Source organism: Siniperca chuatsi, linkage group LG18, assembly GCF_020085105.1.
Source record: "Siniperca chuatsi isolate FFG_IHB_CAS linkage group LG18, ASM2008510v1, whole genome shotgun sequence".
Lineage (NCBI taxonomy): Eukaryota > Metazoa > Chordata > Actinopteri > Centrarchiformes > Sinipercidae > Siniperca > Siniperca chuatsi.
The window spans coordinates 8,735,030-8,751,601 of record NC_058059.1 but is presented as its reverse complement, the minus strand read 5'-3'; the positions used below and the strand labels follow the sequence as shown (position 1 = coordinate 8,751,601).

Here is a 16,572-nt window from a genome sequence, read left to right as displayed (position 1 = left end):
AGCTCTGACCCCCTTTGAATGAATTTCGTCCACCACCCTCCCTCTAATAATCCTGCGATAATCTTACTGGGATTTTTTTGTCCTCTCCAGCTGTGCGTCCCTGGAATTGGCACCACTTTTCAGACTATTTGTAACCCAGCACTTTTTGTAATAATATAAGTCACCAGGGGCTGAACTGAGCTACTGGCCAAAGACAAACAGCTGCACAAATGCATCGCTCACATTTGTTTGTTTCATCCTTGATTTTGATATTTGTTTTGGTGTCACGTAAAGATGCCAATGATTAAATTTACATTTCAGAAGGTATGAGTTTGTTGCAACTGTGGTTAATTGTGCCCATGTTGGCAGCAATCAATCAGTACGCATCTTACAACAACAGCTGCAAGATGCCAGAACAATCATAGGCATTAGAAAAAGTCCGATCAGATAATGCTATGATATACATTATTTTAATTTATCAAATGTTGAGACATGAGACATTCTGTTACCTAAATATATAAATTAACAATATTTACATTTACTCTTTTATTGCAGTAGTTTGGCACATTGATGACTTCTTCATTTAATCACCACATTGCTTGAATAAAGATACAAGCAAAGTATGCAATGTATATCTTCTTTTACATCTTATGTATAATGTACTGTATATATTGAGCATACTGTATATGGTAATGGAAAATGATCTGGATTAGGTTATTCAACCGACAGATGAAAACCATCTTTCAGGTGCTACTAACACAGATGGTAAGGCTTCAAACTTCTTTTTTAATACAGTATAGTGGCCCCAACTTTCAACACGAAACTACAGTTGGTAAATGACTGTGGACCCCTGTGAAATAAATTGCTTACACTGAGGGTTTAGTGCCAAAGAGGCCTAAGAGCAATTTTACTAAATTTAAGAGTGTAAAAACAACAATGGTGATGCTTGCCGAAAATCTGCTCTAAAATTTCTTCCTTACATTTTTTTGTTTTAGTTCTTCGGGTTTGTTAACTTGCACTCTAAACCTATATATAGGTTTTCACTTGAGTCTTTGAGTTTTAGTTATTCAAGGTCAATTGTTATGATTACAAATATGTGTTTATGATTAGAGGAAACGTTTTATTCCACATGAAAGATGCCAAAATGTAATTTTCCCACGTTGAATCCCTCTTTCGTTTGTGATGCATTTTTATCCAACAACATTCTCTGAATACAGTTATGATGCAATTATAATGTGACTTTAACGCTATTATAATAAATCTAAGTTTCTTCTTAAGAACAATTCAAGTGAAGGATCAGCTGTCACAGACTGAATCCTGTATGTTAAAATTAAACTATTCTGGTCTAATTGTTTAATGCCTGACAGTTGTATTCCCGTCTCCAGACATCACTGCGCTGCTGTTATTTGCCTGCTAAGATTTTCCCATGGACTGGCAGACTAAGCCCCCGCAAGTGTAGTTTATGAGGTTATGAGTGAACTCCTTACAACGCTCCCACTCGTCTTCCTCCTCCTCATTTTCCTCCTCCCTGTGTGTGTCTCTCCAGCTCCGCTCATCAGAGCCTACACGCAATGAAACAGCGCTCATCTCGAGTGGTGGAGTCAGTTTGAAACCGGCCCTCAGACAGGGTGTACATGCTGCAGCACAGGAAATGCCTTGTGGACGCTTGTTAGTTATTTCGCGATTTTGACTCCTCCGGGGATCTCTGTTTATTTCAACACCGAGCGTGAAAGGAAAAAAGTCCGTGGAATAACTGAAGCTACAGGACATCTAGTGCGTCAAGATGCTCGGGATAAGTCAACATGTCTCTTTGACAACAGTGGCAGTTGTTGGTGAGTAATAACTTATAACTAAGAATTGTGCATTTGTGCCGATTATCAGATGAAATAATGTGTGACAGGCGGAGAGAGCGCCTTTTCTGCCGCTGCGTCAAGGTCTCCACTGCTTCTTTTACGCACACGCTGGACAGCAGTTTAGATCGTAGCAGTCTGCATAATTGACGACTGGGCGACTAAAAGCATCCATTAGGTGTGTCACTCACGTTGCCTGTACGCCCATTAAAAGGTGGTGGCACCACAGTGTCCTCGTAAACTGCCCCTAAATACTTTCCGTCCGTATTGCCCAGATGTTATTTATTCTGACTGAGGGAAACCGCAGAACACTTAATTGTTTCTACGTGCAGCAGCTTGGTCTTACAAGCATGGCATTGCCTCATATAATAGAGGCATTACTGTCAGTCAAATTACTGTATGGCGCTCTGCTTGCCAGTGTTTACACACCAGTGTCAAGACTTCCTGAGAAAGTAAGTTTTGTTGCTTCTGAGCAAACATTTCTGCAGTGTCATGTATTTTCCTCATGTTTCTGCAGAGTATTTGCAAAGCATGTGACGTGAAATTACGTCAGATCCTATGACAAAACAAACCCGTTGAATGAATCTTTGGATGAATACACGAGTGGGGATTTTCACAAATCATCAGTGTTAATTAGATTTTAATTTTTAGAAGGTGAAAAGTCAAATTAATATTGTCTTTAAATAAGCTTTAAGAGGCAGCGAGGCTCTGTATTTGTAAGGGATATTTGTGTTGGTATTGTGGAGTCCCATTGGTGAAGCTGTGCTCTCAGGTTCAGCTCCAGAGCAGCAGTAATGAATTAACTTCTAGGTCATGTCCAAGTGGTTCAGATATGATGGAAAGTACCGGCAAAGTTGAGTGAACCACCCCTCTGAGTTTGGAGGAGAGAAAAAAGAAGACGAAGAAGAAAGACAGCAAAGTAAACATTGCTTATTGCTTTTTAATTCTCAGATTCCTTCCCTTACATGTGATACTGGCTTGTGATGGTCATTAGAGAATTGAGTTAAAGATGGAGTTGGAGATGAATGTGTGTGTAGAAAGTAGAAGGGATTGGCAGAAGCCCCCCCCCCTTAACTCCTTCAGTCAGATTGCTGCAGGTCATCAAACAATAATTGATCTTGGCTCTGTCTGTGCACCTTCAAGCTGATTGTTTGTGAATGAGACTGGCTGCAGCTACTTAACTAAATGAGTTAGTGTTCTGTTATTGTCTCATGCCTCACACTCCTACTGATGCTAAGTGTAGTAATGTGGTCTGAGCTGTTGGAGTATGACCTCAACTGGGTTACACATGGGTTAGAAGCTATCTGGTTTGAGACCATACTGGGAGATCCTGTGTTGTGCTATGGGAGCTGCCTCTGCCATGCCTCAGAGGTGCACATGTGGTTATTGTAGTGGCAGCATTTAATCTCTGTAAATTCCTAACAGAGATGGGACTACAGGTGGTTTGAGTTTGGTGCTACAGAGGAGAGGGGCATCTGGCTTCAATCAGTATGTGTCAGGCCGGAGTGACTGAGCTTACTAAGGACACGAACAGCATGAACACCTACACTGGAGACTAGGGCTGCAACTACTGATTATTTTCATTATATATTAATCTGTTGTATTTTTTTTCAATTGATTAATCATTTAGTCTATAAAATGTTAGGAAAAAGCGTTGAAAAATGCCCATCACAGCTCCCCAGAGCCCAAGATGATATTTTCAAATTGCTTGTTTTATCTGACAAATAGTCCAAAATAGAGCTGAAATAGTAGTTGATTAATTATTTAGTCGATTGACAGAAATATGGTTCCAGCATCAAAAATTTTGCTGCTTTTTTTGGTTATATATCATTGTAAAGTGAATATGTTTTAGTTTAACAACATTGTCTGTTTAATCGATAATCATTATTTGCAGCCCTAGTCCAAACCCAAAATATATTATTTACGGTGATATAAAACAGAAAAAAGGCAGCAAATGGTAATAGAAAATGATCTGGATTAGGTTATTCAACCGACAGATGAAAACCATCTTTCAGGTGCTACTAACACAGATGGTAACGCTTCAAACTTCTTTTTAATACAGTACAGTGTATAGTATAGTGTTGGAGTATGACCTCAACTGGGTTACACATGGGTTAGAAGCTATCTGGTTTGAGACCATACTGGGAGATCTTGTGTTGTGCGATGGGAGCTGCCTCTGCCATTACCAGTTACCCAAATTCTCACTTTTGAGATGGAACCACTGAATGTTGTATCATTTTGCTTGATAAATGACTTACATAACAAGAAGCTTGAACTAGATCCCGTTTGCTATTTCTACTTGAAAAATGACTAATCATTAATCGATCAAAATAGTTTATTTTTCTGTCTTATAAATCAACCAGTCATTTCAACCCTCCTTGAGACTTCCTGTCTCTCCTCTTTCTCTTTGTTGTGCTTGTGAGTGATACAAACTCAAGCTGTTTATTTGAGCCCTCCTAAATGCAACGCATCATGCGTGATGAGATGTTTGTTTGTCAGATGTGAGAAACAGCCATAGGCCACTTTGGGATTCATATGGTTCTTTAACACACTAGAAGTTGCCTGTTTAGCGGTCACATAGCCAGAATATAGACTACATGATCCTCTTATTTAGGAATGTATTTAATGTCTTTGTAACTATGTCTGCTTCAACGATGGAGAGGAAGGGGTGAAGGGTTAGTTGAACACAACTGATTTAGATTCCTTAACATTCCTTTGGGAGCTGGGATGCTTTTTCCCCTGCAGTTTCTCACATCTCAGATTTTGGGAATTTATCTGTTCTCTACATTTTCATGAGCACATGGAAGGCTGCAGTAGATGACCAGAGTAGATGGTTAATTAATTGAAAGCTGTAAGGTCAAGGGATATACTGTAAGTCTTCAGACATTAAAGCTCCGAATTGAATTTATGAGCCTGAGTAGTGAACCCGGCCATCTCCGTCATTAGCAATATGTCTCCTCCTCCCGTACTATCTCTACTGTCTTTCATTTGAATCAGCTCCCTCCCTGGGTCGCAGCAATCACCACTAATTTGACAAACTGTCTGCTGGCATTGGCAGACAGATTCCCTGGAATGTAAAGTAATCAACATCTGATTATGTTAATTTAGTCTGCAACTTTGATGTGTCCTCATTCTTTTAATCAGTTAAGTGTAACTTGTTTTAAGTAATGCCATTTCCACGGAACACTTTGAATGTGTGCAAGGAAATCAAGTTTATTGTCTTGACTTCTGTTGGCTGTACTATGACACTGTCAGAAACCAGTCTGTCAACATAACAATAACTCGTCTTCCAGTGAGAAGACTGACAGAGATTCTGCAATCACGTGAGTTTGGACTGAAATATCTCAACAACTATCAGATGGATTACCATGAAATTTTGTACAGACATTCCTGGTCCACAGAGGATGAATCCTCCTGACTTTGATGACCCCCCTGACTTTTCCTCTAGCACCATCATCAGGTCAAAATTTCAATTTGTCCAGTACTTTAAAAACTAACATTCCCATCAGCCTCAGCCATCCTTAGAAAATGTTAGCATGCTAACATGCTAAAATAAGATGGAGAACATCATAAACCTGCTCAACATGCTGCCATTAGCATTTAGCTCAAAGCATCGCTGTGTCTCAGTAAGTCTACAGCTTCACAGAACTGCTAGCGTGGCTGTAGACTCGTAGTGGGGCTTTAAAAACAGCAGAGGGGGCTGCATGGTGGGGCCTGTTGTTTAAGGTATTGGTGAGACACGAAATACGATCCAGGAAGTTCAGCTTTAGTAACGTATTTATGCGTTTAAAGGCTTACCAGATACCAAAAGACTGCACAACGGTTTGTTGTTACAGTGGCAACAATTTTATCTCTTGTCATGATGATTGCAAGGTAAAACAGAGATACTGTGTTCATGTTACAAAGTAATCCACCAGGAACCTGCGCTTTCATGCATTTGATTGGCCAATGTAGTGCCTTGCCAGATTACATCACGTTGTATCAACTTTTTTGCTGAATTACCCTGCGTTGCTTTACTGGAGCCCCCTGCGTTGGCACTCCCACTGTGCCGCCAGACGGTCTCCATTCAAATGAATGAGAGAGCTGTGTTTTTTCTTGCAGGGCTTAAATCAGTCTGAACGCGTCTTTAATAATAATAATAATAATAATATAATAATAATAAAACAAAGTGCTTCACAGAGAGAAATAAAATACCACAGTGAATGATAAAATACATAAAAAACAATAAAATAAACAGCTTAGATAAGATCAGGATATGCTTTCTGATAAAAATGCGTTTTGAGAAGAGACTTAAAAGAAGACACTGACTCAGCCAACCTAATTTCTATGTGAAAGTTATTCCAGAGCCTCGGGGCGCTGATGGCAAAAGCTCTGTCCCCCTTAGTTTTCATCCTGGACTCAGGAACAGACAGAAGACCCCTGCCCGAAGATCTCAAGATACGTAAAGGTTCATAAGGGATTAAAAGGTCTAAAATGTAATCTGGAGCCAGGCCATGAAGAGCCTTAAAAGTAATCAGTAAGATCTTAAAATCAATCCTAAAATAAACAGGGAGCCAATGTAAAGAGGCTAAAACAGGTGTGATGTGGTCGTACCTCTTGGTCCTGGTTAAAAGCCTGGCAGCTGAGTTCTGTACAGTCTGCAGTCGTTTCAAAGTTTTTTGATTAAGACAAGTGAACAGACTGTTACAGTAATCAAGGCGTGAGGAGATAAAAGCCTGCACAACAGTTTCTGATCTGATCTTTTGTACTGATGATTGAACCCAGACAGTATAATACCCATCCAAGTCACTTGACATTGTCCATGCAGAAAATGAACGGGACTTTTATTTCCAGCACCCCAGATGCCCAGAATGCATTTATATAGAGTGAAAGAGTGAATCTTGACTTCCTGGAGTTGTGAACATTCGATAGAGCAGTTATCGTTTTCGAAAGTTGCAAAATCAAGTTTTCTCTACATGACAAGCTCAATCATGTTTTCTGTCAGGGGCATGTCAGTCTTAAGCTTAAGCCTCTTAAGTTTTTGGTCTAAGAGTAATTCACAAAGCCTTTTAGCACTAAATGTAGGTCCTAAGTCTGTGAGAAGTTAGAGGCAGTCATGAAGACCTGCTCACAGTCAGTAATGTGCTGCAGGTAATGTGTCTCATTACATCAGTATATTGTAAAAATACAATAATGAACTTTTAAAACCATATTTTGATTGAATCTTTATTAAATGGCTGCCATCGGCTCGATCGAAACAATCCAATAACAACAGTGAAGACAGTTTGCATTCTGTTACTTGGATACTAGAGAAATGCAGTTTTCAGTGCGGATGAACTTGGCTTATATCTCAGCCATCATCAAACCAAAAATGCACTCTTCAGACCCTACTTTGTGTAACAGTTCAGTGAGTGCACATTAAATAATCAACAACTGCAATTAATACATAAATAAAGCTGATTTGAAACTAATTGATGAATATTTAATTTTACATTCTCTAACAGACTGGTCACCTGTCAATATCTATCACTGTAGACATAGCAAGTAGGTTCATTCATGAAACGCTTCTCAAACGTTTCCAGTGGACGAGACGGTGTAGTCCCGCATTCGTCCAGGAGTGTTCCATCGTAGAAAAGATTCTGAATTCTGATTCTGAATTCTGATTCTGAAAACAGTGTCCAGATGACTACGACTGAAACCTTTTCTACGATGTTTCCAGTGGACATTGAAAGCGTGACGGAGCCATGATGGATGCTGTGTGCATTGGGCGTTACAAGTTTTTTGTGCAAATAATGCCACTGAATTTCTTCAGAGCTGCAGTGTGTATCCTTCCCTGCATTCAACGGAAAAGTTTTGTGCAACTTAGACTGAGACTATGGTGCTTTGAAGATGCAGGTCTCTGCAGGGTCTTTGCAGAGTAGGGTGTTAACCGCAGGTCACAATGGCTTGCAGAGCTGAGCATCACTTGAGTTGATTGATCTATCCAGGGGTTTTTAAGTCTGACGGTTCCTGATTTAGTATACCAGTTACATGGTATTTGTGCTATTTTTGAGGTAAAAGATGTGCTTGATGATAGTGACTCTCTGAACATCACAGCACCCATCGTACAGTAACTGAAACTGTACGATACATTAAGGACATCATGGCTACATTTAGTCAAGTAGGAAATTGATTGAAAAGGTTAAAAATATTGAAAATCCTTATCAAAATGTCCGTCAATAAAAGTCTCGAAAGCATGCTGGTCATGGTGGCCATCAGCTAAAAATGCTGGTGTATGTAAAAGTAGTAAATGTAACCCCCTTAGTTCAAATATTTAGTCAGTTCAGAGAGAAACTTAAATTAATCATTATTTGCACCACAGTACTCGGTGGTCTGTCAGCATGTCCAGATATTTTGGCTTCCATTCAAAGTCGAGACCGTCTTAACTAAGCTTATTCGTAATTATTAAAGTGACATAGAATGTGTGTATTATGTTTACTTATATGTTATATGTTTACAAATACTTAAATTTACTTGGCATTAATCTTTAGTAGTACTGTTCTTATCAGGGCAGTATCACATGAAGCTCATGCAAATGACATCAAGCTTGTGCATCTTGGGTGCATGTAGAGGTGATGTTAAAATATTGCCAATCGGGCAGGATGTTTCACTCTGAATAAACAGTAGAGCATAGAGTTCCTCGAAGAAGTGTGCTAGTCAAAAGAAGCTTCAAAGATTTAGCCCTAAGCCTGTGAAACCACAAAGACCATCCACATGACTTGGTTTCATACTCTGCTGCCTCAAACCACCACAGATGTGTAACTGATTCTGTTGTTTCTGCAGCATGTGGCAGCCATGAAACTATCATTTGCAAAGTGAAGCATGTTCAAGTTCTGGCAAAGATGATGTATTTTATATCATCAGTCACGGCATTACTGGCGCAGATCAAAGCTGATGACAACTGTGCCTTTTACCGTCAGGTCTTGTCATTTAACTTGGCATGAGTGCTAGTCTGAGACAAAACACCTGAAGAGATCCATTTTAACTTAGCTTAACTAAGATTATTTTATTTTATTATTACAGACTCATTATTCTGTAAGCTTGATTTGTGCATCACTTAAATTTTAACTTAGCTGGTAAAGTAGAAATGTATAAGCCAGTATTTGCAGGTGGGAATAAAACATTAAAAATAAAAATGAAGAAATATACCTTTTTTCCTACTGACAACCAAAATAGAAGCAGTGCATTTTCTAAAGCCAACACTGTCTGGAAATGTAATAAGTTAGCTGCATCTTATTTGAAGCTTTGCAGGTTTACATAATTCTAATTTACAAAAACAGTTAAAGCTCGGATAACTAAACCCAATACCTTTCTTGAAAGAATCTGCCAAGGACTCAGTGGCAGGCTTAAAACATAAATTTGCATTTAACAAGCATGCAAATTAAAATCATCTAACCTTTTAGCCATGCTAGCAGTATGGCTCTAGGGATAGCAATGTCATTCGGTCAGCCCAGCCCTTTGGTCCAGAATGAAATATCTCAACAGCGGTAAGATGGTTTGCCATGAAATTTTGTACAGACATTCGTGGTCCCCAGAGAATGAATCCTACGAACTTTTGTGATGCCCTACATTTTTTTCCTCCAGGGCCACCATGAGGTTCATATTTTTAGTTTTGAGTGTAATATTTCAGCAACTATTGCATGGATTGCTGGCTGTAGACTCTTAGTCTTGCCTGATTTTTAGTCATGCTAGCGGTGTGGCTCGAGGAATGGAAATGTCGGTCAATCAGCCACTTTGGTCCAGACTGAAACATCTCAACAACCACTTGGTGGATTGCCATGATACTTATATCCACTTTGTACTTAATTTATCTTACCTGTATTATAGCGTATTATATTTTGATTTGCTTAGTACTTCTATTCCTTCTATTCTCAAGTGTGCATTGACGTGATAGTGAGCAGCTGTAACGAAAGAGTTTCCCGTCGGGGATCAATAAAGTATTTCTGATTCTGATGACATTTTATAGACACTTTCATGGTACCCGGAGGATGAATCCTACTGACTCTGGTGATCCCTTGACTTTTCCTCTAGCACCACCAGCAGGTTGTCTATGGTTCGGAGTGAAAGAAACTGTTAAATGGATTACTATGCAGTTTGGTGAAGACATTCAAGGTCTTCGCGAATTTCAGTGATCCCCCATCTAACACCATCATCAGGTCAAAATATTCAATTTGTCCAGTACTTTGGTTTATCTATCAAACAGTTTGGTTCTTTACATTGAACATTGTATTCTCACAGAGCTGCTGCTGTGGCTGCAGACCCTCAGTGTTACTTGTTACAGTATAAACTGCAAAAAATATTAAAGTGTTTGTATTTCTGTCTCTGCCATAGCTGCAGAAAGGAGAAGTGAAAGAGAAATTAAAGGAATGTCAGGGTTGCCAAGGCGACACTTGTACCAAACCTTTTCTGTTCTGAATGTGACTGTGAAGTCACCTCCAGAAGTCATATGGTTTTAGCAGTAACATCAGAACTTAGCTTTCCCTCTCTCATTCTTGAAATTCTTGGTAAATAGTAGATGTATTGAATGTGTTGTTCGTTTTTAGTTGTGAATGTGAATTGTTAATATGCTCGGTCAAATGTTAACTGTGCCACTTGACTGACTGACTTCTCCATGAAGTGTTTGAAAACCTAATCTTCCCATAAGTGGCCTCTAAGCTCAAAAATAAACACAGAGACTCACATGATAGTGAGATAAGTGCAGAATAATGCCCAAACATCATCCAACAACATACACACACTTTGGAAAGAAACTGATATCAGTTATAAAAGAGCTTCAAATAAACAAGACACCCGTGAAGGTGCAACATCACATGTCGTGTCAGCTTACGTAGGTCTTAACCTCCAAGGAAGGTCAAGCCACACACAGACACACATTGAACACATAAAAGCATTCTGCATGTGTTTCACACTTCATCACTTGTCACCACTTTTCTTCAGACTGTAACAATTTTAAAATTTTCAGGAGCATCATCTTAACCCCATGAAGCCCTGGTATAACTGTTTCCATATTGAAGAAATATTGAAGATTTGTCTGAGGGATAGATGAAATGGAAAATTACCATTGAGAGGCACACATAGGCCTACATTTGCTCAATGTCAATGATAGTAAGTATCATCCTCCTAAAATAGTGAGCATATATAAACTGCACCACCACTTTTATCAAACATGAGCCCAGCAGCAGATTTTTAAGTTCCACCTTTCTGCATAGACAAATACAGATTATCAGTTATTCATAGGAATTTATCTCATCAGTCAGCCACACTCTGCCATGTCCACAGATAGTTTGTGTGTGCTGAGGTATTTTTCGGTCATGTGACCTGTGGCGCTGCACAGTTGTTGTGAGGCAAAGAGGAGGGAGGAGGAAGAGGCAGCAGGGCAGACAGGGAGGCAAAGGTGAAAGTGTAAAGGAGGTTGTCAGGAGGGGAAAGCTGTTGACGAGACGATAGGGAGACAGAGGGGTGGTCCAATTCAGAGAACTTGTGGTGGGAGGAGGAGGAGATTGCATTATCTCCAGTTTGAGCAAAAACAAGGAGAAGAGTGAAAAGTGCAGAGGTTAAAGAGAGAGCTGACAACCACTGCATTTGTTTTCCAAACAGAGAAGAGGGTTAGTCCTCTCTACAGCTTCTTCATTTGATATTACAGTGGTACAGTAGTTTGTCGCTTTTACCCACGTTTCCTGACTGTTCCGATATGAGTGTTTTCTGATCTGGCATCTCTATGGTTAAGTGGTTATGTGGTTAAATGTAGGCAACTAAAGTAATATGTTTGGTGCAGTTCAAACTAACTCTAATCTGTTTGCCCGTTTGATTTGGTTGATTAGGGTTGTTGTGAAAGTTGTCAGGTGAACTAAATAACTGCACTGAAACCTCCAGAAAAGGACGGTCCAGTTCCAAGTGGACTCATATGTGGTGGGAAAGCAAAATGGACCAACCAGGACTGTGTAATAGCAGATATGTGATTTTAGCACAAGTACAAAAGCTAAATTACTATCAAATTTATGTGCTTATCGTGAACTGTCAAGGAAGCAATCTCCCGATCTGTATAAGCAACGTATTAACCTTATTCATTTTAGCAACAAGGAAGTGCTCTGACGCTGCTATTTATTCTTTAAATTTCCTGTCCACACCGGAAGCACGAAGGTGTTGTGCTGTGTGGATGTGTTAATACAATTTTTCTTCATCTTCTTTCTCAAAAAAGTGGATGTGTGTTTCCAACTTTAACCAGCAATAGCAACCGAAAGTTAAAAGACAAAATCTGAATTGGAACAAATGAACAAAAGGGCGGGGCCACATGAGGTCAATAGCCTATATTTATACAAGATCATTTGGTAACCATGGTAACACATAAGCTCATGTGAGTGTGCGAATTTGACTTGATATATCAGAAATAAAAACAAATTAAAAATAAATTCAGCTGATTAAACCAGAGATGTTTAGTGTCTGTCCTACTTTTATTCAGCTCCCCAATAAAAAGTGAGTGAAACATCGTGACCTCCCAGTAACTATCCTCCTGTGGTATCATGGTACAAAATGCCTCGTTTTTATCGCATGTCTATCTCTTTGTCACTATATGAACACCAGAGACATTAAATTAACACATGGCACAGTAAAATGCTGCTTGCTGTCAATCACCAGAATTTGATTTCCCCATATAGATCCTGATGATGCAGGATGACAGTCGCTAAAACTGTCCAATAAATGAGTCACCTGTCAGTCCATATGACATCATATTTACTCCTCTTGGTTTGTTTGTAAAAGGAAAAAAAAAAGCCGGTCTGAACACAATGCTGACCAGAACCAAAAGGCAAACATTTATGTTTTTTCCCCCTTGGTTCAGACCAAATGAACCAAACTACCGGTCTGAAACTACTTGATTAAGTTAAGGTAAACATTGCCATCATGGTTAAAAGGAAAAATCCCAACACTGACTGTTGATATATAACGCAAACTGCTTATACCCCGACCATCAGCTACAATGTCATCCGACTTCCTCCTTTGATACTGAGAGAGTAAAGTCATTATTGACTGCCGGCGCTTGTCTGATTTTTTGGGTGTAGTTTGTTGTGTAAGTGATTTTTTTTTGTAAAACAGGATTTAAGCCTGTCTAGAGTCATTTCCTTGTTTTAACTAAGACCCCACAATGTCTTGCCAGAAGAAACACACACACACACACACACATACATACTTGTACTCCTCCGGGGCTCTCGCTACCTGCTAAGTGCTGATAGCCTCAGATCCTAGATGTATGTGTGTGTGTGTCTGTGTTTGCAACAAGAGCAATGCTGCATCTGTGCACCAGGCCTGTGCAGCCCTCCACCCCCCTGTCTCTCTCCCAGGCCAGCAGCGAGCCAGAGCTATCCATCAAACTGGCATCATACAGGGAGCAGTGGAGCTATGGCATCTGCCTGGGGCAACGTGTTCACATTAACCTCTCCAGCAAGAGGCCAACACAAACGGCCATGCTAGTCATGGTGCTCTTCTCCCAGACGAAAATTTCCTGAGGAAAAAAAGTGGCTTCTTGTAATGTTTCACTGTTACAGTCTGATGTAGATCAGATAGGTGAGAATGAGCCAAAATAATTTAGTAGTTGATAAGCACGTGACTATTTGATGAAGCTAATTATTATTCTACTACTCATTCATATAATGGCATCACACAGTAATATTTGAGATCAGCTTTAGGCTTTACTGTCAAAACAAGCTCACAGGAAGAAAAAGAGTAAAAGTATATTTTTCTACAGATGTAAGAATCCTATTTAGATCATATACTTTCACCATCTCTTGCAGAAAAGAGGCAATCACTAAAAACACTAAAAGCTAAGAAATGCAGTCTGTAGTCCTGATACCTGCCTTTTAACAACCTCCAGAGACCTCGCCTGGAGTTGGTTTGTTGCTGCTGCTGAATTCTTTTTCCTTCTTAAGCTGTAGTCTAAGTATTTTTGATGTGGCATAAAATCCTCTATTTTTTTATCTACTTACCTGCAAGAAGAAGAGAAATATTTTGTACATTTCTCAATTGCAAAATTTCACAAAAGTCTCATGCAGACATTTTCTCAGGATATTTCACATCATGTTCATTTTGGTTACAAATCACAATCCTTGTATTGCGTACGTGTCGTACACATTGTGTAGTCATTTTTGACTAATATTGAAACATATTTCCAACCAAAGAGAATAAAAAGGCTGCATCTGTGTGAGAAAATATCTACTTGCTCAGTATATTGAGAGGAAATACATTTGATAGTGAGTGAGAACTAGTTCATGTTAATGGCCTCTTGTCTTTAGATGTGAGCAAAACTTGACATTAATAGTTGGGTAAGGAAGTGGTCTGAAACTCTATTTCACATAATTATAGTCAGCGTCCTTGTTTGAGTTTATGTCTAGGTGTTGGTATACATAAAATCTTTATGTTTGCCAGTTTAAGTTGCTCATTTAGAGTATTCAGAGTGAGTGTGTGTATGTCCTGTGTGATGTTTTTCTTTACTGTTCTTGAGTAGCCTTGAAAACAGTGGAGAGACAAAACATCAAGGGGAGTTGTGACCCTCCTTGAACACATCTGTGTGTTCTACCGCAAGAGGGAGTGTGTTGACGGGGGTGGGATTCAACCCCGCTGAGGCTATGTCCACACTAATGTGGATACGTTTAAGATATGTATCTTTCTTTTCTCCCTTCTTTGAGCTTAAATCCACCGTAGGCTGGAGTTTTTCACCTCTAAAAATGATCCTTTCAAAAAAAGTGTTTAAAACACAATCACATTTACGACTTAAATATATTAGGAACCATGGACAAGTGAATTCAAAATAAATGTTCAGTAACTAATTGCCAAGCCGAAAATTGTCATGTATTGTGCTCACACCTGCTCATTGGAATAACAGCTCTCTTGTTCAAAGCATATATGACTTATCACTAGCATTGAATTGACAAACATATGTTGTATATATCGTATTAGTTTTAACATGTTACAGTAGGGTGTGAGCACTGTGCAGGCTCTTTAAATAACAGTCTGTGTTGCAATTCTAAGCATATGATTGTTTCTGTTGTATGCTTTTCCTTTTCAGTCTTTGTTTTGGTAAGTGATGTATTTACAAAACATCCCACAACTAACAATTAGATTAATCTGCTGTTATGATCCACACTAAACAATTATTTCAACATCTTTTATAAAGGGCTTAAAAAAGATGGGTGTTTTTCTGTTCTCAGCGCTGCTTTGAAAAACACACATACAGTAAAGTAAATAATGAACAAACCCTCATTGGATCACATTGAAAATCACTAAGGGAATAGTCCAACATTTTCGGAAATATTCTTATCCGCTTTCTTTCCAAGAACTAGATGAGAAGATCGATACCACTCTTATGTCTGTGTGTTAAATATGGAGCTAGAGCTGGGCACCAATTAGCAATAGCTTAGCATAAAAACTGGAAACAGGTGGAAACAGCTAGCCTGGCTCTCAACAATGTTCAAAAATGTGCCTATCAGCACCACTAATTAACACACTGTATCTCTTTTATTTAATCTGTACAGACAAATAGTTTATCCATCCACTTGTGCAGTGTCACTGCTGGTTGCCTGGCAACCTCCCTGTGACACCAAAAATTTGGAAAGTGCTGCTTTTGGCTGTTGATTTCCAAGAAATAGTAATAGCACATAATTAACTGTAAAACCACATCTTATCATTTTTACATTTCAGTAGGTATATTTTTTGGGGGAAACTAGGCTAGCTATTTCCCGCTGCTTCCAGTCTTTATGCTAAGCTAGGCTAATCACGTCCCAGCTCTAGCTCGATACACACAGATATGAGAGTGGTATCAATTTTCTCATCCAACTTTATGAGAGAAAGCGAATGAGTGTATTTCCAAAATGTCAAACTATTCCTTTAAGAGCAACATTTTTCAGGAAATGTCCTCAGCAACATGACAGATAAAAACAGATAGTGATCTTGAAACGACCACTAAGCTAATTCTCTCTTGTTTTTCCTACAAATGAATTGCATCAATTAAACAGCAGGCAGCGAGCTAGAAGCAATCTACTCTTCATGTTTTCTTCCACCATTTCTTCCATAAAATTTTAGCATTATAAGTGGATAGTGCAGATCAATGTGTGTTGGTCTGTTAAGTGGGAGTCTGGCTAAGATCATTAGTATCGCTTGATTATTAAACATAGCACAAATAAATTGCACTGCAACTTTGTAAAACTATAATTAGATTATTACAGTTGTAGTCTTATTTAAAATGAGACATACAGTTATTATGTCAGAACTGTTGCATATACTTGATAGAGCTTTACAGGAAATTGTTCTCTGTGCAGGACAGTCTACAGTCCTTTTTTGCTGTTCATTGGATTCTCCTTTGTGTCTCAGTTTTTTTTCAAAGTCTCTATTTGCTTTGAAAAATAAACCTGCAGTGCTGTTTTAAGAGTTGGTGATTAGTAGGAATATGCAGTTTACCTACAAGCGCATGGTTATAGTATTTTCTCCAACTGTTTGCCTCATAGCATGAGGCATAGCATGATTATTTTTGCATGTTGCTTATTGAATCTGGTGGAAGGTCATTCTTTGACCCCTGGTTGTGTGTATTTTTAGTTCCTCCAGAGGTGTTTGATCTATCCCAGAAGCCCCCTTCATCCCAGCTGCTCCCAGTATGTTAAAACTATTGTGATCAGCAGATTTAACAGACATAGTATGTATATGTGTCTGCTGGAGGGATATGGTTAGGAGAGTGTCAACC

General features: G+C 39.0%; 1 protein-coding gene across 2 annotated transcripts in view; it reads left to right on the top strand.

The window, feature by feature from the left end:
* Positions 1 to 16,572, top strand: part of itga1 (integrin, alpha 1) — a 73,330-nt gene that overhangs the window by 17,638 nt on the left and 39,120 nt on the right. The window contains exon 1 of one of the 2 annotated variants that reach the window (XM_044174150.1): positions 1,526 to 1,811. The exons of the other annotated variant lie outside the window; for it this stretch is intronic. Within the exon in view, the coding sequence (XP_044030085.1) occupies positions 1,763 to 1,811 (49 nt within the window). The 5' untranslated portion in view covers positions 1,526 to 1,762. Of the gene's footprint in view, positions 1 to 1,525; positions 1,812 to 16,572 lie in introns of those variants that run through there. 2 annotated transcript variants of the gene reach the window in all.